Source organism: Symphalangus syndactylus, chromosome 19 (assembly GCF_028878055.3).
Source record: "Symphalangus syndactylus isolate Jambi chromosome 19, NHGRI_mSymSyn1-v2.1_pri, whole genome shotgun sequence".
Taxonomy (NCBI): Eukaryota; Metazoa; Chordata; class Mammalia; order Primates; family Hylobatidae; genus Symphalangus; species Symphalangus syndactylus.
The window spans coordinates 89346285-89374228 of NC_072434.2; the positions used below are offsets into that span (position 1 = coordinate 89346285).

Here is a 27944-nt window from a genome sequence, read left to right on the forward strand (position 1 = left end):
TGTATCAGTAACAAATAGCCTGACTCTCAAAGTACTCTCATTACAAAACTTAGAATGATACCTTTTTTTTTTTAAAGATGGTATGTTACCCAGTCTCAAACTCCTGGGCTCAAGTGATCTTCCCACCTCAGCCTCTTGAGTAGCGGGGACTATAGGCATGCACCACCACACTCAGTGAATTATATGTTTTAAAAGGATATTTTGTATATTGGCCATTTCTCTAACATTTCCCAAAACTGCATGCTTTTGGCATCTGTGCTATAAACTTAGACCAAAGTAGCTTTGGAAATACAGTAGAAGCTCCCCTTAACGTGTGTGCCAGCTTAACATAAAATAGACATTTCCTTTCTAAGACATGCTTATTCTAAGGGCATGCGGAATACCTTTTGCCATTCATTAAGTATGATGTTAGTTGTGAGTATTTCATAAATACCTTTTATCCTGATGAGGAAGTTCCCTTCTATTCCTAGTTTTCTTTTAAACAATAATCTTAAGAAGTATTTTTTAATTGACACATAATTTTACATATTTATGGAGCACAGTGTAACATTTTGATATGTGCACATAATGTGCTATGATCAAATCACTATTCCTAGTTTTCCGAGTGTTTTTATAATGAAAAGATGTTATGTATTGTCAAATACTTTTTCTGTGTCTATTGAGATGACGTGGTTTTTTTGCTCCTCTTCGTTCTATTAATGTGGTGTATTATGGTGATTGGTTTTCATATGTTGCATTCTTGGGAGAAATCCCATTTGGTCATGGTGGATAATCCCCCATAAGGTGGCTGGATTATATTTTGCAAGTGTTTTGTTGAGGATTTTGCATTTATATTTATAATGGATGTTGGTTTGTAGTTTTCTTCTTATGTCTCAGTTTTGTTTTTTTTTTTAAATCATGTTAATACTGCCCTTATAGAATGAGTTGGGCAGTGCTTCCGTCTCTTCAATTTTTGGGAAGATTTTGTGAAGGATTGGTAGATTTGTATTAATTTTTTTTTTTTTAGACAGAGCCTCACTCTGTCACCCAGGCTGGAGTGCGGTGGTGTGATCTCGGCTCACTGTAACCTCTGCCTCCCGGGTTCAAGTTATTCTCATGCCTCAGCCTCCTGAGTAGCTAGGATTACAGGCGCACGCCACCATGCCTGGCTAATTTTTGTTAGAGACGGGATTTCAACGTGTTGGTCAGGCTGGCCTTGAACTCCTGGCCTCAAGTGATCTGCCCGCCTCGGCCTCCCAAAGTGCTGGGATTACAGGCGTGAGCCACTGGCTCCCGGCCTTATTGAGCTTTCAGTAGGTTACAGGTACTATCAGAGTTATTCTCAAGGTGTTTACAGTATGGAAAGGGAGACAAATAAGTAAACTGCTAATTATAATATGGTTTGATAGACTGTTATGATAGAGACAGCATGTATGCTACATGATTACATAGGAGGATACTTAACAAAAAAGAGGAGAAGGGAAGCCTTCAAAAGGTCAGTTACTCTTAAACGTGAGTGACGAATGGGAGATAACCAGGAAGGAGGAGAGCAATATTCCAGGCAGGAGTGTCCGTCACAAAGGCACTGGGAAAAAGCATTATCACTGGGACACTACAGAGATTTCCTGCCTAGGGCATCTGTGTGGAAAAGTGTTAAGAGATCACATTTTTGAGATAGGTAGGAGCCTAGTTCATAAAGGGCTTTGTGCGCCTGGTTAAGGAGTCTGAATGTTAGTTTGAACGGCCTTGCGAACCATTGGAGGATTTTAAACCAGATGGTCAAATTATTAAATTTGCATTTTAGAAAGATCATCCTAGCGAAATGTGGATTATGGTTTGATGGGTGGAATGGGAAGTGAGAGAAAGGAGACTAAAGGAGACAAAAAGGCAGGAAGTGACTACATTAATTTAGCTGGAAGTGATGAGTGTCTATTTATTTATTTACTTATTTATTTTTGAGACAGAGTCTCGCTCTGTCTCCCAGCCTGGAGTGCAGTGGTGCAATCTCCACTTACTGCAACCTCCGCCTCCCATGTTCAAGTGATCCTCCTGCCTCAGCCTCCCGAGTAGCTGGGATTACAGGCGCATGCCACCACACCCGGCTAATTTTCTTTGTATTTTTGGTAGAGGTGGGGTTTTATCATGTTGGCCAGGCTGGTTTCGAACTCCTGACCTCAAGTGATCCACCCACCTAGGCCTCCCAGAGTGCTGGGATTACAGGCATCTGAGTGTCTAATCGTAAGCAATGACAATGGAAATGGAAGGGAAAGAACGGAGTTCAGAAGGGTTTATAAGTAGATGGCCGGGTGCACTGGCTCACGCCTGTAAACCCAGCACTTTGTGAGGCTGAGATGGGTGGCCTGCTTGAGTTCAGAAGTTCGAGACCAGCCTGGGCAGCATGGCAAAAACCTGTCTCTACTAAAAATATAAAAATTAGCTGGGCATGGTGGTGCAGGCCTGCAGTCCTAGCTACTTGGGGGGCTGAGGTGGGAGGATTGCATGAACCCAGGAGGTGGAGGTTGCAGTGATCTGGGATTGTGCCAATGAATTCCAGCCTGGGCAACAGAGCAAGACTCTTATCTCAAAAACAAACAAACAAACAACAACAAAAAACCCAGAAGGGTTGAAAGGTGTTGATGATCAAGCAGAATTAGGAAGAATAATTTGTTAGAATGAGAAATTTGGAGGACTGTGATCAGGGAATCAGTAGAAGATAGCAGTGAGAAGGAATAGTAGATTATGTGTCATCAAGTGATGAACCTTAATAGAGTAGTAGTTTTTAATACGAAGTTGCAACAAGGATGCTCTCAGACAAGTCCAGGATGTGGGCCATTCTGTATGATGCTGTTTAGCCCGGTCTCTTCAACAAGCTAATTTCATGTGTGTGAGAGGGGTGGGGAAGGATGGAGGACTGTTTTAGTTTCAAAGAGAACAAAATAATATGTAACAGCCAAACACAGTACATAATCTGATTGGATTTTAGTATGAAAAAAATACCTATGAGACATTTAGGGACAGATGGAGACATTTGAATATGGAATAGATATTAGATGATCCTAGTGAATTTTTGTTAATTTTTAAAGATGTCATAATAGCATTGGGATTATGCAGGAGAATGTATTTTTAGGAGATATGCTGAAGTATTTAGGGATGAATTATTCTGATGTCTGCAATTGACTTAGACAGACATGGAAAGAGGAATCAAAAAATGGCAAAATATTAACAATAGTTTAGGTGGTAGGTATAGAGTTGTTTGTAATACTAAGCTTTCAGCTTTTCTGTATGTTTGAAAATTTCCTTCATTAGAGAAGCTGGCAAAAAATATGACAGATTAGGAATATGGGGCTATGAGCAATGGGGAGTTCTATACTGCTAACGTTCCCCAAGTCCCTGAGATAGGTAAGCCATGGGAGAATGAGCAGCCAGTTCTAGAAGGGACTTCAAGATGGGTAATGACTTTAGGGTAGTGCTTCTCAGCTTTTATCACTTTAAAACCTAAACATTGGCCAGGTTCAGTGGCTCATGTGTGTAATCCCAGGACTTTGAGATGCCAACGTGGGAGGATCGCTTGAGGCCAGGAGTTCAAAACCAGCCTGGTCAACACAGAGTGACTTTGTCTCTGCAAATAAAAACAAAAGTTAAAAAAAATTAACCAGGCATGGTGGTCTGTGCCTGTAGTTCCAGCTACTCAGGTGACTGAGGCAGGAGGATTGCTTGAGCCTGGGAGTATGATGCTGCAGTGAGCCATGGTCTCACCACAGCGCTTCAGCCTGGGTGACAGAGCACGACTCTGTCTCAAAAACAAACAAACAAACAAAAGCCCTGAGCATGGAAAATAATATTTGTGTGGCACACAATATCTAGTAAAACTAGATGAGCTTTGGGACTCTGTATGAGGCTTGATTATTAAAAAAGTCATTATGTTACAATTTTTTAAATGTATTTCATTATATAAAAAAATTTATAAGAAAATAAAGCAGTATTAGGAAATTTTAAAATGATGACTCTATTTTAAAAGTTCCAAATGTATTTAAAATGTTAAAGGTGGAACTTGAGCTTGCTTCCCAAAATGTTGCTTTTTAAATATCAAACTTTTTGCTTGAAATAGTTGTACTCAATTCCTGATTTAAAAAAATCTTTAATATGAGCTCCTCAATTTTTGATCATTTACTACCAATGAGTAACTGTTCATGCAGAAATGTGAAAGCATTTTTCCCAACCATTAAAAAATCAAAATATGAACTAGGCCCCTACCTATCTCAAAAATGTGATCTCTTAACACGTTCTCACACTTTTTTTTTTTTTTTTTTTAATTTTCAGAGCAAGATCCTCCAGGCTGCAGTGCAGTGGTGCTATCATAGCTCACTGCAACCTTGAACTCTTGGGCTTAAGGGATTCTCCCATGTCAGCCTCCCGAGTAGTTGGGACTACAAGCATGTGCCACCATGCCTGGCTAATTGCTTTTTTAAAAATTTTGTGTGTGTGTGTGTGTGTGTGTGTGTGTGTGTGTGTGTATGTAGAGATGAGGTCTCACTGTGTTGCTCAGGCTGGCCCCAAACTTCTGGGCTCAAGCAGTGCCCGCAGCCTGGCCTCTCAAAGTACTAGGATTAGAGGCATGAGCCACTGCACCTGGCCCTCGCACAAATTTTTGTAGTTTCCCAAGGATTATGCTTTTTTTTTTTTTTTTCTCGCTCTGTCACCTGGGCTGGAGTGCAATGGCACCATCTCAGCTCACTGCAGCCTCCACCTCGCAAGTTCAAGTGATTCTCCTGCCTCAGCCTCCTGAGTAGCTGGGATCATAGGCGCGCACACCACGCCTGGCTAATTTTTGTATTTTTAGTAGAGGCAGGGGTTTCACTATGTTGGTCAGGCTAGTCTTGAACTCCTGACCTTGTGATCCGCCTGTCTCGGCCTCCCAAAGTGCTGGGATTACAGGCATGAGCCACTGTGCCAGACTGGATTATGCTTTTTCACAGTGCCTTTGTGACTGATACTCCTGCCTGGAATATTTCAAACCAGTTGAAATTATATCATCTAAAAACTTTTCCTTTAATTAACCAATATAACTTAGAAAATTTTCTAATAATCCAAATAATTTTTAATCCAGTTGAACTGTCTCATATCAATTATTTCAAAGTAATGAAGATTTAATTTATATATGATGCATGTGTTTTTTGTTTGTTTTTGAGATGGAGTCTCTCTCTGTTGCCCAGGCTGGAGTGCAGTGGCACAATCTTGGCTCAGGCTCACTGCAGCCTCTGCCTCCCAGGTTCAAGTGATTCTCCTGCCTCAGCCTCCTAAGTAGCCGGGACTACAGGCATGTGCCACCACGTCCAGCTAATTTTGGTATTTTTAGTAGAGACGGGGTTTCACCATGTTGGCCAGGCTGGTCTCACACTTCTGACCTCAAGTGATCTGGCCACCTCAGCCTCCCAAAGTGCTGGGATTACAAGCATGAGCCACCGCGCCCGGCTTCTCATGCATGTGTGTTTAGGGCCACACAATAAGCTTGGCTGCTACTGAAAGGACGTATCAGTTGCGGAGGCATGGAAGTAGCCCATAGTATGTGAAGGTTAAGATTTGGGACTGCTTCTTAGAGCCATGAGCCCTGTCAGTTTGAAGTAGTTGCAGTGCACACTGTAATGAACACTATGCTCTTTGGGCACCTAGAACAGAAACTTCTCCAGGAGCTCTCGACTGGGTAATGGTGCATTCTGTATCTGGCCTCTGAAGGAGAGGACCACATGATACGTCACACACTTGGCAATGTGGAGCAGTGGGTGCCTGATGGCATTTGTTGTGGTTGCCGCTGTGCAGACCAGGGGGCCTGCCATTGGATCCTGTCCTGCCCTGGTCCCCCTGTGGGAAGCTCTGGAATAGACTGCTTTCTGGGGCCCGACTTCATCTGGCCACACTGAGAGATGAGAGATAAGAGGATCAGTATTTTGGGGTGCCCCATTAATCCATCCACTTTACAGGCTGAGTGTCCCTTTTTCAAAATGCTTGGGACCAGAAGTATTTTAGATTTCTAATTCTTTTGGATTTTGAAATCTGTGCATATACATAATGAGATATCTTGGGAAAGGAATTCAAGTCTAAACACGAAACTCATTTATGTTTCATATAAACCCTGTAGATATAGCCTGAAGGTAATTTTATGCAGTATTTTAAATAATTTATAGATAAAACAAAGTTTCTATACATAGAACCATCAGAAAGCAAAAATATCACTAGGTCAGCCACCTGTGAGGACAAGCTGGTTGTTTGGCATCAGCATCATTCCTGACCCTAAACTGATAGGAATTGATATTGATAAGCAATCATCTTCTTACACTTATTCACACAGAAGTACTTACCAGTAAAAAATATGAAGTACCATTCATGAAGTGAAAAAATAATGTGTTCAAGGTAATTAAGCAGCACAGTAGCATCACCAGAATACCTGTGTCAGCTGTTAGCAACAGCAAATGCAGGACTTTCAGTCTCTGCCTGCAATGCTGTGTTTTGATTAGAAGGTTACTGTATACTGTACAGGTTGAGTGACCCTTATCTGAAATGCCTGGGACCTCAAAATGTTTTGGGTTTTGGAGCATTTTGGATTTAGCATTTTCAGATTAGGGATGGTTAACTTGTATTGCAATGTCCAGTGGGTGAGGATTCCTGAATTAGGGTAGTCCTAGATTTCAATTAAGGCATTAATTATTCCTGATAGATGACAATTCAAAAAAAGAGACTTGATGATCAAGTAACTTTGGAAAATGCTGTGTTGAACAAAGTTAAGTTTCATGATTGTAGAACATTCCAAAGACTTTAGTATACTAATACACACTATAAATGACCATTTAAAACTACATATAACTATTATATATAAACCATAATATTCAGAGTTTTCCAGACATTTTTGATCACTGAAGTCTTTTATTGAGAAGTACTGGCCGGGAGCAGTGGCTCACGCCTGTAATCCCAGCACTTTGGGAGGCCAAGGGAGGTGGATCACGAGGTCAGGAGTTCAAGAGAAGCACCTTGAGGAATGAGTTAAGCAGAACACAGTTTAGAAAATATATTGATAAGAAGTTATTAAAAATTCGTGCCTTGCAGGCTGTAAATGCACTTTAATCAGAGTGCCATTTGTTTTGTTCAAATGTTTTAAATTATTGGAATGCACGCTTTTTAAAATATGCAAATAAAAAGTTTGAAAACTAAAAAATAAAGTTAGTGCCTGTTCTTTAGAGATGGAAGGATAAAATTATAAATTATAAGTTTTACCTATTTCAAAACAAAAGTCAGCATTATACTTATTGGTAAAAGACTAGTGTTCCAGATTATTAAATAATAATAATTATTATATTTTTATAAAATGGATTATTATCACTTTATGCATTAATGTTGCTTTGGTAGTGCTGGCCAGTGCCGTAAGTCATGACAGAGAAATAAGATACAATAAGAAGATAATACAAAAAGTATTATTAGAAAATATAAAATAATCAACTGAAAGATTTTAATTAATAAATTTTTTCAGGAAATATATAATCAATAGCAAAAATTCAATTTTTACCTCAAACAGTTGAAATTACAGGGCTTGAAAAAATATTTCATCACAATATCTACAAAACCCATAACATACTCAGGTATCATCTTCTTGGAGGATTGTGTGTGACTTCCATGACGAACCTCAAAATATGTAATGTTTAATTTAGAGATCTATAAAGGGATATATATATCTAAGTATACATCTCTTAGATGTGAAAACTAAATATTCTAAAATGTTAATTCTCAATGTATAGCTGATTGCAATAGCAATAAAACTTTCAATGGTATTTCATTTGGAATTTCTAAATTATATACGGATTTCTATATTTCCTTTGGAATAATAAATTGGTATTGATGAACATTCCTAAAAAGAGGCTAATAGAGTGGCAATAAATAAAATACTATGGTAATGGCACAAGACTAGAAATGCAAATCAGAATAGAATCGATAGAATGGACAATTGATAGAATTAATCTCAGTCACATAAAAGACGGTAATACATGATAAAGTGCAAGGAAAGGAATCAAGCACTTGATAAATTAGGAAAAGCTAATCTTTCACTTTGAATCACATCAAAATAAACTTCAGATGAATTATTCAGTGTGTTGTCCAGTGTCGAAAACAAAAAACAAAGAACAAACAAACAAAAAAACCACAGTAAATCTATCTGTAAATTGTTGAAGAAAATAGAATTAAGTATTTGCCAGACCTCTAGAAAAAGAGTGATTTTTCTTTGTCTCCCTCTTGGGCCTTTCAAAGGATAAGTTTCTAAACTTTAAAGTATGAGAAGAGATCTCAACAGATGTGATTACCTAAAAATAAAGGATAATGTACTTTTAAAATGACCTTAAATTTAAAAACCAAACGTCAGCTTTGTGCAGTGGCAGTGTCGTAACCAGAGAGATTTTCCCAAGATACTGTTATGGCTAATAAGAACCTTGCTAGTTCAACTGTGTTCAACTCATTGAATTTCAGTGAGATAAGGCAAATGTACAAAGATGAATTGGGCAGGATTGTTCAATAAAGAATTGATTATTGATTATAATAATGAAAAATCAGAAACAACCTAAACATCCGTAATTGGAGGGTTGATTAAATACATTTTGATAAAGCTCTATAATGGAATATCAGGAAGTCACTAAAAATAATAAGGTAATGAATATTTATTGAGAATGAAAGATCCAATTTATTGCTGAGTGAGAAATTACATTAGAGAACAACATTAAAAGTAGTTAACTCTGGGCCGGACGTGGAGGCTCACACCTGTAATCCCAGCACTTTGGGAGGCTGAGGCAGGTGGATCATTTGAGGTCAGGAGTTTGAGACCAGTCTGGCCAATATGGTGAAACCCCATCTCTACTAAAAATATAAAAGTGAGCTTGGCGGTAGTGGTGCACACCTGAATCCCAGCTACTCCAGAGACTGAGTCAGGAAAATCTCTTGAGCCTGGGAGGTGGAGGTTGTGGTGAGTGGAGATCACGCCACTGCACTCCAGCCTGGGCAACATGGCGAGACTCTATCTTAAAAAAAAAAAAAAAAAAAAGACAGAAAGAAAGAAAGAAAGAAAAGGGTGGTTAGCTCTGGGTAGAATTTGAAGTGATTTTAACTTAAACTTTCATCTGTGTCTTTTTTTTTCCTCCAGTAATTGTGTATGATTTTGATCACCAGAAAGGAAATGGAGCTGTTTTCATTTTAGAAAAACAAGTGCAAACAACTGACCTGGAAAACTGTTTGCAGTAACTTTGACATAGAGTTAAGTCTTTATTATTCAAACAGGTCATGCAAATTGTTAAGAAATAATTGAAGATCCCAGTAGGGTTGAGCAGAGAACATGAATAGACAATTCATAACATAGAAAACAGAGATGGGAAACAGACATATGGATCATTATTCAGATTCACTTGTAATCAAAGCAGTGTAAATTTAAATAATGAGATAACATTCATTTGTTGTTAAATTAGCAAAAGTTCATTGCTGTGTTATTTATAATAAAGAAAAAATATATCAGTAAGTTGTGTTATATTCTTTTGGTACTGTTAAAAATGGAAGGTTGTGTAAATTATGTTGCAACCTGGAAAAATATAACATTTATGTGAAGTAATTAAGGAGTTAAGATTTTATACTGTAAGTACTAACAGGTGGGGTGGGGTGGAGTGAGGTGAGGTGGGGTGGGGTGAGGTGAGGTGGGGTGGGGTGTGGAGGGAGAAGAGCAGGATTGTTCAAGTGAGGAAGATCTGAGTTCAGTCCAGCTCTGCCACTCAAAAACTCTGTGATCTTGGGCAAGGTGCTTAGCCTCTCTGAGCTTTGGTTTCTTTTTTTCTCTATGGCTGTAAAAGTATATACAGTACCTGACATAGAACCTGGTGTATAGTGTTTATTCAGTACATATTTGTTGAATGAATGAATGGTAGTTATTCAATGCTATACATAAAATAATATGTATGAAGAAAGATTGAAAGAAAATACAGCGAAATGATGAGTGGTTATGTTAGGGTAAGAGAATGTGAGTGATTTTAAAATTTCCTATTTTCTACTATTTGGTGGTATTATATCTCTAATTGAAATAATTACCTAAACTCATGCCTAATCTCTTTCTTTCTGGGTGTCCTACTGTATTTACTGTTTGATACATTTTGACACCTTTTTCTTTTCTTTGAGACAAGGTCTAGCTCTGTCGCCAGGCTGTCGTGCAGTAGTGTGATCATGGCTCACTGCAGCCTCCACCTCCTGAGCTCAAGTGATCCTCTTGCCTGGGCCTACCAAAGTGCTACAGGCATGAGCTCCCATGCTTAGCACAATTTTGAGACTTAATTACATTATTTTCCTTTATTCTTTCACTCAGCCAAACACCCTGGAGTTGGCCTTGACCCTTTTCTTTCTCTCTGCACCTAACATCAAATTTATCAGCAAATCTTGTTGGCTCTGCTCTTTAGAATATATCCAGAATCTGCTGGGCGCGGTGGTTCACGCCTGTAATCCCAGCACTTTGGGAGCCGAGGCGGGTGGATGACGAGGTCAGGAGATCGAGACCATCCTGGCCAACGTGGTGCAACTCTGTCTCTACTAAAAATACAAAAAATTAGCTGGGCGTGGTGGTGTGCGCCTGTAGTCCCAGCTACTCAGGAGGCAGAGGCAAGAGAATCGCTTGAACCTGGGAGATGGAGGTTGCAGTGAGCCGAGATCAAGCCACTGCACTCCAACCTGGGCAACAGAGAGAGACTCCATCTCAAAAAAAAAAAAAAAAAAAAAAAAAAAAAGAAAGGAGAATATATCCAGAATCCTAACATTTCTCACCACCTTCACTGCTACCATTCTGGCTCATGTCTCTCACCTGGAGTGTTGCAGAGGCCTCCTGCCTGGTCTCTCTGCTTCCACCCTTGTCGTAATAGCCAAAGCCAAAGTGATGATCAGCAGACCACATCACTTTGCCGCCTGGAAAAACCCTTCAGTGGCTTCTCATCTCATTCAGAGTAAAAGCTGAAATCCTTAAAGTAGTTTTTTTTTTTTTTTTTAGGTGGAGTTTTGTTCTTGTTGCCCAGGCTTGAGTGCAATGGCACAATCTCGGCTCACTGCAACCTCCGCCTCCCAGGTTCAAGCAATTCTCCTGCCTCAGCCTCCCAAGTTGCTGGAATTACAGTTATGCGCTACCACACCTGGCTAATTTTGTATTTTTAGTAGAGACAGGGTTTCACCCTGTTGGCCAGGCTGGCCTCGAACTCCTGACCTCAGGTGATCCACCCGCCTCAGCCTCCCAAAGTGCTGGGAATACAGGTGTGAGCCACCGTGCCCGGCCAAGACCTCTTTACAATCTATTCCTCACCCTCAAACTCATACCTTTCTGATCTTATTTCTTACTCTTCTGCACTTACTGTTCTTTCTGCCTGAAAACCCTGCAGTTGTTCATAAGGCTGGCTCCTTCCCCTCCTTCAGGTATCTGCCCAAGGATCACCTTACCACAGAGGCAGCCATCTCTAAGACCACCGTATCAGCCCATTCTCCCCCACCCACGCCCAGCACTTCTCATGTCCCTACCCTGTTTATTCCTTCCTCTATTTTTCACACCATTTGCCTTACTATGTATTTTATCGAATATTACGAGCTTATATATCTTTCCCAATAAAAGTAGCTCTATGGAGGCAGGGATTTTTTTCTATTTTGTTCCTTGCCATAACCTTAGCACATCATAAGTACTAGGTAACTATTTATTGAATTTTATATATATATATATATATATATATCTATGAATATTTCATATATGTAAGTCATAGTCCAAAACTAGTTTGAAAGCTCTTTGAGAAAATGTCATGTTGGTTTTTATGCCTTTCTTCCCCCAACTCCGCAAGCATAGAATAAGGCAAGGTAGGCAGGGAACACTATCGATAAGCAAACACTATCTGTTTTTATTGGTTTCACTGTGCCTCTCAGGCTAGGACTCTACCCAAAGGACTTGAGATAGAGAGGCCGCTGCTGGAGATATTCTATCACTGTGATTGGAGTGGTTCCATGAGTGTATGCGTATGTAAACACTTAATTAAGCTGTGTACTTAAGATCAGTGCACCTTTACCATATGTATATTATGCCTCAGAAAAAATGTTTACAAATACGGGGTATCCTTTGACATCTCCGGTGGAAGTTAAACATGCTAAATGATACGTAAATATAAGGAGAGAATTCTTCATATGCTTGCTTAGTAAGATTGCTAGTCTGGTTATTAGAATTTTTGTTTTGAATTCAAAGCTAAAGGAAAACAATTTTTATTTATTTTGTCTTTTGCAGAGATAATAATAGCAGAATTTCACAAAAAAATCAAAGAGGCATTTGAAGTGTTTGACCATGAGTCGAATAATACAGTGGATGTGAGGTTTGGAAATATTTTTTTTTTGTTACACTTTTAAATTACTGATACAAGTCATAAGATACAAGAGAGCTATTTTCTCTTTTTACACTGTACCTTGGATTTATTATGCTGTTTTAAGTATTTATTTTCCATGCTCTGTAAAAGGTCTTTGCTAGCTATTGCTTTGATAAGTACTGTTTCTTATTCTTCATACTCTGGTAGAAACAATATACTGTATTCTCATTGCCTGTTCCAACTTATAAATTGTAAACTCTGTGAGTGAGATGAACTCTATTTTAGCTTTAGTGCTTGGCACATAGTTGGCACTCAGGAAATAGTCCTTGAGTGAAGGAACAGCATTTGCTTTGTAAAACACATAAATATGTATTATAAGGCCACGAATAGGATATTGCAAGGAAACATTAGTAATGCTTATGCGATGGCACACTTCCCCTGTAAAATAGCAAAAAGAACTCAAACAGAAGAACATAAAAAGACAAGAGAAGACATGAATACTGGTAGGTCTGAAATGGAGGACATAGCTTGGGACTGAAACATAACAAACAAAAAACCCCTTAAAAGACAGAAGAGATTAGACGCTAATAAGAATTGTAGGGTTTGTGCCACACACATCAAAGAAAGGCAATGAAGCCGGGCATGGTGGCTCACACCTGTAATCCAAGTACTTTGGGAGGTCAAGGTGGACAGATCACCTAAAGTCAGGAGTTCAAGACCAGCCTGACCAACATGGTGAAACTCTGTCTCTACTAAAAATACAAAAACTAGCCGGGCATGATGGTGGGCGCCTGTAATCCCAGCTACTTCAGAGGCTGAGGCAGAAGAATCACTTGTACCTGGGAGGCAGAGGTTGCAGTGAGCCGAGATCACGCTACTGCACTCCATCCTGGGCGACAGAGCAAAACTCTGTCTCAAAAAAAAAAAAAAAAAAAGAAAGGCAGTGAAACCATCCTTTCAGGAGGCCAGGCTAAATGAGAATTATTTGATGAGATTGCAATCTCAAGACCAGAACCTAGTAGAGAGGCCAGCAAAGCAGTGGGAAAGTGGTTTGAAAATGGTTCTGGAAAGGAACTGTTTGATGCTTATAAACCAGTGCCATCAGAGCTGCAGCACCATACAGCTCCGGTGACACTGGTCACATTCCATTCTGTGGGAATGACACTGTGGAACACCAGGCCTTCCTGTGGGTATCCCAGTAGGAAATGAGTGGGCTGGGTGCTGGTGGTGGTGCTAGGGTTGGGTAGGGGATGCAGCAGGCAGCCCGGCCTGCAATTTGAATAACTAAGTACATGAATGACAAGTGCCTTGACCTCAGACCTCTCCTTGAAGGGTTCTCCTCCTGGGGGCGGGGGACAGAGGTATTGTTAGAGAAGTCAGGGAAAGTGTGGCTTTATGAGAGAGAGGGGAAAGAGAGAAAAGAAACCAGCATTTGCTTGGGGCTTGCCATCTAACACACTATCTGTAGTTGGGTGCCAGAGGCGTCACGTGGATTACCTCATTTTAATCTTTTTATTTGTGGTTAAGGGTTGGCATCTCCGGTTTCCAGAGACAAGGAGAAGGTAAATCGTTTGTTCCGTGTCACACCAGGTTTCTCTAACGCTGAGTCTCTTGCTATGCTCCACTGCCCACACTCCCACCCGTACTCTTTACAGACATCAGGGGCTTCTCTTCTGCCTTCAGGCTTCCTGACAGTAGCAGTGAAAAGAAACTCTCCCGATCCCTGAGAGCAATGATGCCAGGCCTTTTTTGGTAAAAGGGCCAATTCAGTAAAAGAAAACATGTTTATGGGCTGAATCTTTTTTTCCATTGAAAGTTAAAATAACTTTACCGAGGCCCTGAGGGAAAGTGGATGTCCTTACAACTTAAAGGGTCTGCTTTATTAATTAAAGATGGTTACTAAGAAAATTGTTATTGTTTTTAGCATTAAAATATTGATGCTGAGTATATTTGAGGAGTAACAACATGGATGAATGTAGCTTTATAATCATTATTCCTGTGTTAATTTGTATAGCACTTAAAAGTTTATAATGAATGTTCTCATGCTGCTGGTATCATTACCATCCACTCTTTTTTAAAAATTAATTTAAATATAGGGTCTTACTCTGCCCTGATTACAGTGGCTTGATCATAACTCACTGTATGTAACCTTGCACTCCTGAAGTGATCCTCCTGCCTCAGCCTCCCAAGCAGCTAGGACTACCACGCCCAGCTAATTATTATTTCTTGTAGTGACAGGGGTGTTGCTACGTTGCCCAGGCTGGTCTTGAACTCCTGGCCTCAAGTGATAGACCCTCCTTAGCCTCCCAAAGTGTTGGTATTACAGGTGTGAGCCACTGCACTCGGCCACTCTTTATAAATTGGAAATTAAGCTTTGGGAGGCCAAGGTGGGTGGATCACCTGAGGTCAGGAATTCAAGACCAGCTTAGTCAACATGATGAAACCTTGTCTCCTAAAAATAAAAAATAAAAAATAAAGAAAATTAGCTGGGCATGGTGATGTGCACCTGTAGTCTCAGCTGCTTGGGAGGCTGAGGCATTAGAATCTCTTGAACCCAGGAGGTGGAGATTGCAGTGAGCTGAGATTGCACCACTGCACTCCAGCCTGGGCGACAAAGTGAGACTCCATCTAAAAAAAAAAAAAGAAAGAAGTGTCTTTGAACGGAGGGAGAGATATGTAATGGCTCAGTGCGGGCAGGACAGAGAGACCTGTTCCTGGAGAGTCCCCCAGGCCTTGGCTGTTCCTCCCCTAACTGCTTTATCCCTCAGGTGGAGGTTTGGTGTTACTTCCTGTGTAGGGCTGATCTAGGCCCCCTGAGAGGTCTAGGCCTTAGAGTTTTGTGGTGGCTACTCTCCCTTTCCCTTATCTCTGCTTTGCACAAATTGAAATATTTAATTTGAAATTGTATTGCATTAGGTAAAGGCAAAGTCTGGTATTGCAAATGCTGGGCAGCCACCAGCCCACTGTCAAAAGCATTATGAGCTGGGTTTCTGCTACTGCCCTTCCACTTCTGAGGGGCAGTCCTGAGGTCTGGAATCAGACTTCCTGGGTTCCCATTCCAGCTCCGTGACTGCGAGTCACTTCGTTATTCTCTTTGTGCCTCCATGTACCTTTGCCTCATAGGTTTCATAGTATAAGTAAGTAGTTCTCAGAGTGCCACCAAGACCCTTTCCAGGGTCTGTGAAGTCAGAACTATTTTCATAATAAATTTAAGACAGTATTTGTTCTTTTCGTTCTCACTTTTTCCACGAGTATATAGTGGAGTTTTTCTTTCTTTTTTTTAGTCGGAGTCTTGCTCTGTCACCCAGGCTGGAGTGCAATGGCGCAATCTTGGCTCACTGCAACCTCCGCTTCTCGGGTTCAAATGATTCTCCTGCCTCAGCCTCCCTAGTAGCTGGGATTACAGGTGCCTGCCACTACGCCCGGCTAATTTTTGTATTTTTTTTTTTTTTTTTAGTAGAGACAGGGTTTCACCATGTTGGCCAGGCTGGTCACGAACTCCTGGCCTCAGGTGATCCACCCACCTCGGCCTCCCAAAGTGCTGGGATTACAGGCGTGAGCCACCACGCCCGGCCTTATACTGGAGTTTTTCAAAGGCTACATGACCTGCAGTTTTACAGCAGATTGAACACAGAACTAGATATTAGAATGCAGCTGTCCTCTGTGAAGCCAGGCTTTACATATTTACATTGAACGTATGTAAAACAATGTAAAACAATGCCATTCTTCTAAATATACTTTTTGTTTTGGAAAATATAGTTTCAAAAAATAAAAACTATTTATGTAAACATTTGGGTTGATTTATGATTTCTAAATGAATTAATAAATATATATTTTTAAAATGTAAGGTTTAATTTCTAATATGATAATAAATATAGATCCATATAACTCACGCAAACATAAATGCTTTGAGCGCCTTGGTAATTTTTGATAGTTTGTAAAAGGAGCTCTCAGACCAAAAAGTTTGAGAACTACTCTTGTGAGTGGACATTTTTAAAGCTCTTAGAACAATATTAGCTTGGGATTTAAAGCCAAGAACAGTATTAGCTGTTTTAATTATTCTACTTTATATATATATAGTTTTTATTATTATTTTGAGATGGAGTCTCACTGTGTGGCTCAAGCTGGAGTGTAGTGGCCCGATCTCGGCTCATTGTAACCTCTGCCTCCTGAGTTCAAGCAATTCTCCTGCCTCAGCCTCCCAAGTAGCTGGGATTACAGGTGCCTGCTGCCACGCCCATCTAATTTTTGTATTTTTAGTAGAGACAGGGTCTTGCTATGTTGCCCAGGCTGGTCTCGAACTCTTGGCCTCAAGTCATTCACCTGCCTCAGCCTCCCAAAGTGCTGGGATTACGGATGTGAGCCACCGTGTCTGGCCCCATTTTATGTTCTTAAAGTAAATAATTCAGACTTGTTTTTCCCCTGTTTAATCTGGATGAGCAATGTTATGTTATATGTAAGAAAACTCTCATAAGAACTTTAAAATACATATTTTGTTTTAGAGACAAGCTCTCGTTATGTTGCCCAGGCTGACCTGGAAATCCTGAGCTCAAGCGATCCTCCTGTCTCAGCCTCCCAAGTAGCTGGGACTATAAGCATGTACCACACCTGGCTAGAAGTTTTTACTTATTTCCATATGTTCCATATTGATCTCTTAAGATCTAAAGCATTTTATTTTCCTTTTTCATTTCCTTGTTAAGTAGTTTTTGAAAGCTAGCTCCTTGAAAAACATTGGGCTGGTTTTCAATATCACTAATTAGGGACATTCTGATTTTGCCTCGTATAAAACACAGACTTTTTTTTTTTTTGACAGTCTTGCTGTATCGCCCAGGCAGGAGTGCAGTGGAGTGATCTCAGCTCACTACAACCTCCACCTCCTGGGTTCAAGCGATTCTCCTGCCTCAGCCTCCTAAGTACCAGGAATAGTGAGATTACAGGTGTGTGCCGCCACCCCCTGCTAATTTTTTTTTTTTTTTTCTGTACTTTTAGTCGAGACAGGGTTTTGCCATGATAGCCAGGCTGGTCTCGAACTCCTGGCCTCAAGTGACCCCTCCGCCTCAGCCTCCCAAAGTACTGGAATTACAGGCATGAGCCACCGCACCTAGCCATATTTTTACTTATATATATTTTCCTGCTGTGTGTTTAGAAGTTAAGAAGACTGATTGAAAATTAAATTTTTGAATAGATGATATATGTACATGGGATAAAATTCTAAAGGTAGAAATAATATATAGTGATAAATAAATCTCTTTTTTACCTATCCAGTTCCCCTTTTTAAAGGCAAGGTTAGTTACAGTTTTCTCTAATTCTTCCAGTTATTCTCCATGCAAATATGTATGAGTATGCGTGTGCGTGTGTGTGTGTGTGTGTGTGTGTATGCATGTGTGTATTTTTTACTGTGGTAAAATATGGATAACCAAAAATTTATCATTTTAAGTATAGAATGCAGTGGCATTAACATTACTGTACAACCATCACCGCTATCCATTTTAGGCTTTTTCATCATCCCAAACTGAAACTCTGTACCCATTTAACAATAATTCCACATCCCTCCCTCTCACAGCCGGTGGCAACCACTGTTCTGCTTTCTGTGTCTATGAGTTTCATTATCCTAGGTACCTCATATATAAATGGAAGAGTACAATATTTGTCCTTCCTGTGCTTGCTTCGGCAGCACATGTACTAAAATTGGAACGCTACAGAGAAGATTAGCATGGCCCCTGCATGAGGATGACATGCAAATTTGTGAAGCATTCCATTTTTAAAATACAAACAAACAGTATTTGTCCTGTGTCTGGTTTATTTCACGTAGCGTAATGTTCTCAAGGTTCATCCATCTTGTTGCATGCGTCAGAATTTTATTCCTTTTTTGAATAATATTCCATTGTATTTATATCCCGCATTTTGTTCATCCATCTGTCTATTGATGGACATTTGGGTTGTTTTCATCTTCTGACTGTTGTGAATAATGCTGCTATGAATATTGGTGCATAGATATCTGTTCGAGTCTGTGCTTTTAATTCTTTTGGGTGCATATCCAGGAGTGGAATTGCTGGATCATGTGGTAGTTCTGTGTTTGATATTAGAGGAACCACTGTACTGTTTTCCACAGCGGCTGCACCATGCTGCATTCCCACCAGCAATGCCCAGAGGTTCTGGTTTCTCCACATCATTGCCAGCACTTGTCATTTCTGTTGGTTTTTTGGAGGGGGGTGTTGTTGTTATTGTTGTTTCTGTAATAACCATCCTACTGGGTGTGAAATGGTATCTCACTGGGGCTTTGATTTGCATTTTCCTAATGATTAGTAATATTGAACATCTTTTCATGTACTTATTGGCCATTTGTACATCTTCTTTGGAGAAGTGTCTAGTCTTTGCCGATTTTTAAACCAGCTTGTTTTATTTTGTTTGTTTTTGAGTTGTAGGATATGTGTTTATTTTTAACGTGAATGGTATGATACTATACAAACCATTCTGCACTCTGCTTTTTTAACTTATCAATATATCTTGACTACTTATTAATATATAAAAATTGGCCAGGTGTGGTGGCTCACACCTGTAATCTCAGCACTTTGGGAGGCCGAGGCGGGCAGATCACCTGAGGTCAGGAGTTCAAGACCACCCTGGCCAACATGGTGAAACCCCGTCTCTACTAAAAATACAAAAATTAGCCAGGCATGATGGCGGGTGTCTGTAATCCCAGCTACTCGGGAGGCTGAGACAGGAGAATCGTTTGAACCCGGGAGACGGTGGTTGCAGTGAGCCGAGATCGTGCCACTGCACTCTAGCCTAGGTGGCTGAGCAAGACTCTTGTCTCAAAAAAAAAAAAAAAAATTATCCTCATTTCATTGTATGGATGAATCATAATATATTGAATTAATCTCCCTACTAATGGACATTTGTTTCCAGGCTTTTGCTGTAATAGCTCATGCTGCAGAGAATATCTTAGCATGCATATCATCTCGCAAAAGTGAGAACTTTTTCTCGGTAAATTATTGGAAACATGTCAAAGGGCTTGACAATTTTTGGTAGATGTTGCTATCTTGATGATAGAGTCTCTCATCTCATGTGAGAGTACCAGTTTCTTCAGTCCTTCTGAAACAAGCTTTAATTATCAAGCATTGGGATTTTTTTCCAATCTGTGAAAAATAGAAACTCAGTGTTAATTTTCTTCTTCTTTTCTTTTCTTTTTTTTTTCTTTTGAGACAGAGTCTCGCTCTGTCACCCAGGCTGGAGTGCAGTGGCACGATCTCAGCTCACTACAACCTCCGCCTCCTGGATTCACGCCATTCTCCTGTCTCAGCCTCCTGAGAAGCTGGGATCACAGGCTTGCGTCCACCTGGCTAATTTTTGTATTTTTAGTAGAGATGGGGGTTCACCATATTGGTCAGGCTGGTCTCGAACCCCTGACCTCAGGTGATCCACCCACCTTGGCCTCCCAAAGTGCTGGGATTACAGGCGTGAGCCACCATGCCCAGCCTAATTTTCATTTTCTAAATTAGAACATCTTTCATATCTCTTAAAACTATTTGTATTTCCTTTTGTTTGACCTGACAGTTTATGATTTTTCCCCATATTTTTTCCCACTGAATTATTGATCTTTTTCTATATGAAAGATCTCAACCTTATCATGATGTGTATGTCATCTATTCTTTTCACTCTACTTTTACTTTCCGGCATGCAGATTTTTTTTTTAATTTAGTCAAATTACACACCTTTGGAGTATGGATTTAATTTTTGGAAACAAACAAATGTCATTTAGAGTAGTTTTAGTAGAATAAATTTAGGCTCCCCTAAATAAAGCTAATTTGATGGGGAAAAAATACACCCACAAGGAGTGCCTCTAAGGTAAAGAAGATAATTTTTCCATGTAGCTGATAAATTTAATTTGAAAGTGACTTTAATCTTATTCACAAACAAATCCAGTTTTTTGTAATCTAACGGAATAAAAGTACACCATAAGTCACTAGAGTCAGTTGCTGGCTCTATCATGCATTTTCTATGTGTCACCCTCTTTTTATTTCATTTTCCTTATCTATAAAATTGAAATAAAAATGCCAGCACCACTTAAGCCACAAGAGTATAAGAATATCAAATAAAAAATATCAACTTACTTTTTTTTAACACTCCATTCTAATCAATTTCAGAACAGGTTGATACTCAAGAATTTGGTGAGCTAAGATGAGATAGGGCCCAATCCTGGAATAAAAGTGCCAATCTTTTCCCTTTCCCAAGCCACACCCATCTGTCCTGTTCCTATGCTTCAATGCCTTTACAGTGCGACCTTATTTTTAGTATTCCAGACTATTCTGCGTGATGTGGTTTCGCTGTGTCCCCACCCAGATCTCATCTTGAATTGTGGCTGCCATTATCCCCACGTGTTGTGGGAGGGACCCGGTAAGAGGTAATTGAATCGTAGGGGCAGTTTTTCCCATGCTGTTCTTGTGATAATGAATAAGATGATTTTATAAAGGGCAGCTCCCCTGCAGACGGTCTCTTGCCTGCCGCCGTGTAAGATGTGCCTCTGCTCCTCCTTCACCTTCCACCATGATTGTGAGGCCTCCCCAGCCATGTGGAACTGTGAATCCGTGAAGCCTCTTTTTCTTTATAAATTACCCAGTCTCAGGTATTTCTTCATAGCGGTATTAGTGGTATGAGAATGGACTAGTAGTACACTGTGTTTACTTTATACCTGCCCTATCTATAGGAGATTTTCCCTGATATTTTCTTAATCTTTAGACAAATTTTGCAGTCCAGCAGCATCAAGTATCCACTTGCTAATATAGTGAGTCTCTTTTTTCATTGCTTCCATCTTCAACTCAATATAAGTCTCTGAGGCTCTTGGTATCCAATATTTATTTCTTTTACTGATAGGGAGACTTCAGCTTCATTAGCAATTGGCAGGAACCTTGAGTGTATTAGGTCCTATCTAAAATTCTATAAGAAATAGTAACAAGAACTTATTTGTAATAGATTAGAAATAACTTTTTCTAGGAGCACTGGAGGTACCATAAATATTACTTTTACTTCTTCACATATAGTGCTGTTTTTGAAGAGATATTAAAACAACATTTCGCAATTCATGTTTATCAGGTAGTAAAAAGTGTGAGCAGTGTGGAGAGATTGCATGGACAGTTTCCCCAAGACAGTTATTATCTGAGAAAGCTGGAAGCTACTCAGAGAGCTTTATAAAAACTTATTGATACTGGGTCTGCATTTGTGCAATGGAAAAACATGGAAGAGGAATGGGAATTGCTGGGTCCACACACCCCTTAATAAGAAATGAATTGTAAAAGCAGGTTTATTCATGTGGTGATTGTTCACATGTATGAGTGAAGTGAATGATGAACTAAGACTACATGTGTAACTTGGATAAATCTCAAAAAACAACGTTGAGTTTAAAAAATTACAAAGGGACGGAAACATAGTACCATATAGATACACTTTAAATACACAAAATAATAGTAAATATTGTTTATGAATACAAAGATATGCATGGAAATGATAAGCATTATCCTCAGAATAGTGGTGTGATTGCATCTGAAGATGAAAGGAGAAGGGATGAGGAGTGGAATGTTAATTGTTTCTGCAATGCCTTCTTGTCAGGAAAAAAATTCTGAAGAAAATGTGGCAAGATGTTAACATCTGTTAAATCTTGGTATTGGCTGTCGTATTTTTTCCTGTACTTTTCTCTGAAATACTTTACAACTACACATAAAAATAAATATTTTTAAAAGAGTGATTTATATCTTATCTCTGTACCATCTCACTTTATAGTTGCTTTGTTAAAAATTGGTTTGCTTATCATGGTCCTTTTGATGAACTGGGATTAAAGAAAAGAGTCAAAGAGAATTTTTAAAAGTCATTCCAAATTCTATTTCCTGAAATAATAATTTTTAATGTTAGACTACTATTATTCTAGAGCTCTTTCTATCCCTGTGTAATAAAATAAATGGATAGAAGGGTGGGAAATGAATGAGAAAGGAAGAAGGAGGAAAGGAAAGGAAGGAAAAAGATATTGAAGAAAAAATCTAGGATATAATCTTCATGTGGGAAGGACTTACTTTAATTTTACTTGAATGGGACAAAAGAAAAAAAATTAAGTTGAAGAAATTGTGGTATCTCAAATGTTAACCATAAGAGACGTTATTTATTTTAAGTTCAGAAAAGATTTTGAGAAAAACATTAAGAGACTGTAGTCCTTGTGTGTTTTTTTAAACTATCTATTTCGAATATAAAAAGTGTCAGTTGATTCCTTGCTGTGAAAGATAAGGACATGAGCACTTCCAAAATTCTGTCTACATTTTCTCTCCCAACCCCCAATTTATCTTAGGTATATTTTTATTTTTACACTGACAAGGTAGGTAGAATGTTCACACTTTGTTTAGTATTCACACATTTTTTAGTAGTTTTGTGTATTTGAATGAAATTACCACTAACCACATTTTCTCATTTTTTTCTCCATCCTTGAATTCTTTGATTTATTTTTGTTGTGTTGATTCTCTTGTCAGTTTTTTTTTTTTTTTTTTTTTTTTCAGGAAGTGCTCATGGATGTTTTTGAGACTGGGTGTCTGTCTGTCACCCAGGCAGGAATGCAGTGGTGCCATCACGGCTAACTGCAGCCCCGACCTCCTGGGCTCACGTGATCCTCCTGCCTTAGCCTCCTGAGTAGCTGGGACCACAAGTACACGCCACCACACCCAGCTAAATTTTAGTTTTTGTAGAGACAGGGTCTCCCTATGTTGCCCAGGCTGGGCTTGAACTTCTGGGCTCAAGCGATCTGCCTGCTCAGCCTCCCAAAGTGTTGGGATTAGAGGCGTCAGCCACCATGCTCAGCCTCTTTTATCTTTAACATGTTTTTTTTGTACTTGAATACTTTTTACTTGAATGACGTCTTATAAATTTACACAATCATTTGTCATGGCTAAGAGGTGTTCCAATGTATAACTATACCACAATTTAACATATTTCCTAATTTTGGAAATGTAGGTTGTTTGTAATATGATGCTGCTATAATTGTGACTGGGCTAAAATTATTAGTGTGGAACTTTTCAAAGATCTTATTTCTTTCCTACACTGCCAAAAAATAAACCCTGGAAGCCCAATTTATTTTATATTTACCTTTTCTTAAAGAGGAATTTTTTTTTTTCTTGTTGGGAGAAGAGATATGTCAATCATTATAGTTACATTCTGAGAGTGGGATGGTGGGCAGGATAAAGAAGAAACCCCCTCTGACCGAGATTGGAAGAGGAGTTTGTTAAAGATGGGGCGAGTAAGATTTGAGAGAGGGGAGTGGAACTTGAGCAGTTACAGAATATGAAGGAGCAGTCAGGAAAGGGAATTACAGCTTAAAAGTTTTTGAATAGACGATGTGTTCACATGTTTAAATCCAAAGAGACTAAAATTCAAAGAAAAGTCCCTGTAACTCTTTTCCACCAGTCACCCCGTTCCCCTCTAAAATACTGGCAACCAGAATACTTGTTTCTAGAGATCACCCCAGATTCTATCCATATACAAGGAAATGCATGTATATTATTTTCTTATACCCTGTTTTTATTGAAATGGTTACTGACTTTCATACTATGGTATGATTCACATGGAGTGGGGTCATATCTGTGATGAAGCTTGTTTTTATGGCTTTTCCGTAGCGTTCAGGGATCTGGAATGGAGGTAGCTCTCCAGTTCAAGCTTAGGCTAAGTGGCATGCCATAAGGGTTAATGTACTGGAGGACATCACAAAGGGCATGGAGTCGGTCCTAGATATCACAGTAAGCTATGTTCCAGGCTTTACAGGTGGAAGTTAATAGGAATGGCATTGTGACAAGCAAAATAACATTTGGATTCAGGCTTTCCTCTTCAGGGCCCATTACTGGCTATTTTAATAAAGAAGACCATTTCTGTATCTTTGGAGGCCAACTTTGGTTGACTGTGGATTACAGGTATCTGTCTGTTTTTGTTTTTGAGACAGAGCCTCACTCTGTCACCCAGGCTGGAGTGCAGTGGCCTGATCTCAGCTCACTGCAACCTCCGCCTCCCGGGTTCAAGCAATTCTCTTGCCTCAGCCTCGCAAGTAGCTGGGATTACAGGCATCCGCCACCATGCTCAGCTAATTTTTGTATTTTTAGTAGAGAAGGGGTTTCACTATGTTGGCCAGGCTGGTCTGGAACTCCTGACCTCAGGTCATCTGCCCATCTCAGCCCTCCCAAAGTATTGGGATTACAGGTGTGAGCCACTGTGCCCAGCCCTGTTTTTTTTTTTTTGGAAATGGAATCTCACTCTGTCACCCGGACTGGAGTACAATGATGTGATCTCAGCTCACTGCAACCTTCATATCCTGGGTTCAAGTGATTCTCCTGCCTCAGCCTCCCAAGTAGCTGGGATTACAGGCAGGAGCCACCATGCCTGGCCAATTTTTGTATTTTTAGTAGAGACGGGGTTTCACCATGTTGGCCAGGCTGGTCTTGAACTCCTGGCCTCAGGCGATCCACCCTCCTTGGTCTCCCAAAGTGCTGGGATCACAAGCATGAGCCACTGTGCCCGGCCTGTTGTTTTTGCTGGACTGTCTTGATGAAGTGCAAATTTTGCTGTATGATTTCAAAAGTGGGGAGCCAGAGGCTCTCTGAGGATTGGTGGTTTCAGAGAGTGTACTTCCTGAGGCCTCTGGGTGTGTACCCTCTGTGGCTTCCAGATTCATACGTTCTGCAGCCTCAACCTATTCTCCTTAACAGAGGAAATCTAATATTAGATTCACTCGAAAAGTGTGGAAGACTTCGTGCAAATGCATCACAAAGAACAGCTCATGGTAGTTTCTTTATTAGCTTTGAAATATAGAATGGACACAAACCAAGAAAGTATTACTGTGTATTCCTGTGGCCCCACACTTGTTTGGAAACTGGGCTCCTTTTCATCATTCTGTTGGTCAAGCTCTGTCAGGTTGGATAGGAACAAATATTCTTTAAGTTTTCTCAGTTCGAGCAAGTTTCTTGTAAGGACATATTTGGAAATAAGTGTAAGTGATAGAAGGTATTATAAGTAATCCAGAGAGGATTTAAAGTATATGGGAGGATGTGCATAGGTTATATGCAAATACAATGCCATTGAATACAAGGAATTTGTTTATATAAGGAATAGCAAAAAGTCCCCTCAGCAGCATTCCAGCCTCAGTGTACTGGAAGGACATTCATTGCCATTAAGGGAACACAGGGGCTCTCGTATTTCAAGTCACTCTGGTGACTCCACGTCAACTGGTAATCTAACATGCTGGTGACTCTACTCACCTGCTTTTATTTCTTCTTTTCCAGATTCTTCCTATTTTGCTCCTGACTGATTTGATCTCTGCTGTATGTCTCCTACTCCTTTGCATCTACCTCCTCATGGCTTCAGATGCTTTATGATTCTGCATCCTGCCTTCTCTCTCTGTGCCATTCCTCTTCCATCTCTCTTCCATCTGTATGTCTTGCTTTAAAACTCCCAAGGAAGAAAGAAGAAAAGTCTGCTTTGGTCATTTGTCAATATTCGGTAGTGTGTGCCTTTGTTGAGCAGAGCTCAACTGCAGACCTATAGAGAGGCGCCTTTTTTTTGGTTAAGTAGCCATACCTGGTTCAAGCATCTGTGTCTAGGGAGGCAGGTCCAGTGGTACAAAGCATAGCGACCTATACATTCAGAAACTCTGGGGAGGGAAGTGTGGATTTGGCAGAGACCTTACTGCTCATCTGATATAGTTACCCCCAAATCCTAATGAGGTTGTATGAGCCTAATGTTAGGCCATTCCAACCCAGTTTCTAGGCCAACAGTTGGAACTCTGTGGTAAACTCACTGGTTTATTACCATCCCCCTCCCTGCTAGTGATTCGTGTCATGGTGGTCAGCTGTGGTGGAGATTGCATAGTCTAATTCTGTTTCCTCTCCTCCTGAGCCCATAGCTGTACTGTAATTCCCAAATTCTCTTGCAGATAGAGGGGAGCTGGGAACTATGGTCTAGCTAGACCATGTGACCTAGTTTTTACCAGTGAAATGTGGATGGAGGTAATGGGTGCCACTTCTAGGCCCAGTCCATGGAAACCTCCCACGTGGGAGGTGCTTTTCCCTTTACAGCTTGATATACACAGTAGAGTGACATTGGAAGCCATATGTTGAAAATTATGGAACCACAAGATGGAAGGAGCTGGGTCCCTGAATGAGTTTTTGGAGGAAAGCCATCCACCGATCAGGAAAATATCCATTTTGGATTTTATGTGAGCCACCTCCATGACTATTGTGTTAAGCCACTGGAGGCTGGAGTTTGTTACAGCAGTGGCTGCTATCCTCACATAGTGGCATTATTGATTTTGCTCCACAGGGACCCAAGGAAGGGTTTGGGTTCCTTAGGTATCTTGGTGAGCACTGTCCCAGGCGGAAGTTGGTTAACAGGATGGCCCCCTTCAGGGAGGGCTGATGGGGTATGGGAGAGCAATCATCGCTTTGCTACTCCTGATAAGCATGACATAAAGAATGTCTCTCTTTAAGACTTCCTCCCCGAATCCCAAGCTGTGGTTGTCAATACACTTGTTTAGATTCATGCAAGAGTTCCAGAGTTTTCTGAAATTGCCTCTGAATTTATTTGCAGGAAGGTAGGGGTTAGTAACTAGTGGTACCACTTTATACACAGAGCAAGTAAGCTCCATCTTTACCATGGCCAACTGTAGCAATAGAATTCAGTGTTTTCTATATCACAGATAGAAGAAGTAACAAAACTTCATCCATTTCATCTTCATATATAGGAAGGCGAGGTGTCTGAGAGGGAGAGGTGAGAAAGACAAGACGGGCATGCATGCTATTGAAACGGCTATGAAAGGGAGAAGATTTGCTTATAGTAGCAGGGCCCAGGTAGCATGGGAATTCATTATTTTTATCTTTAAAGGGGTTAGAAACAAGTGTTCAGAGGTGCCATGCAGTAATGAAACCAGCCCAGGAGCCCGGCTGTAAGTGCTGTAATTCAAGTAAGCTTTTGGTTAATTTAAAGGGATGGTAGTTACACCAGCTCCTAACCCATCGCCATCTTCTGTTTCATTTTTTTGATTACTGAGAAGTGACACTCAAATGTTTGTTTTTTCTTAAAACTACTGAGTCCATTTTGTAACAGCTCATTTCTACTGAGCTCATTTATGCCATGTTTCCTCTGCTCACGTAACTCTGAGTACTTCTGTGTTTTACTGAAAGCTTGTATTTCTGTCTCTCCTAAGTTATAAACTTACTGATGACAAAATGTGTTTATTATTTGAGTTCTGTAATGCATACAACATTGTCTTTTTCTATATACAGTGTGATAATATTAGCTGAGGGTATGTAACTAGTTGTGTGGTGTTATTAGGAAATGAATCTGTAAAGGTGGGCCGGGGCCATTCAGTGAATGATCTTGTTTGATGCTCTAGGATCCTGGATTTCATTGTGTAAGCAATACAAATCCATAAATGCTGAGAAGGGATAAGATGAGATTTGGGCTTTTAGAAAGAAAACCCTAGCCAGGTGTGGTGGTGCACGCCTGGTGTCCCAGCTACCCAGGAGGCTGAGACGGAAGATTGCTTGAGCTTGGGAGTTCGAGACC

The 27944-nt window shown here is 40.1% G+C and overlaps 1 protein-coding gene and 1 non-coding gene across 5 annotated transcripts in view; both read left to right on the top strand.

Annotated features, from left to right (window-relative positions):
* EFCAB2 (EF-hand calcium binding domain 2) overlaps nt 1-27944 on the top strand; it is a 195534-nt gene that overhangs the window by 38177 nt on the left and 129413 nt on the right. For 3 of the 4 annotated variants that reach the window (XM_055233583.2, XM_063613561.1, XM_055233582.1), the window contains one exon: nt 12287-12366. In XM_055233583.2, coding sequence (XP_055089558.1) covers nt 12344-12366 — 23 coding nt within the window. In that variant the 5' untranslated portion in view covers nt 12287-12343. Of the gene's footprint in view, nt 1-12286; nt 12372-27944 lie in introns of all 4 variants that reach the window. The other variant, XM_055233578.2, reaches the window with a different exon arrangement.
* On the top strand, nt 18021-18127 carry LOC129459022 (U6 spliceosomal RNA). Its single transcript, XR_008649840.1, has one exon. It is a non-coding gene; the product is annotated as a U6 spliceosomal RNA (small nuclear RNA).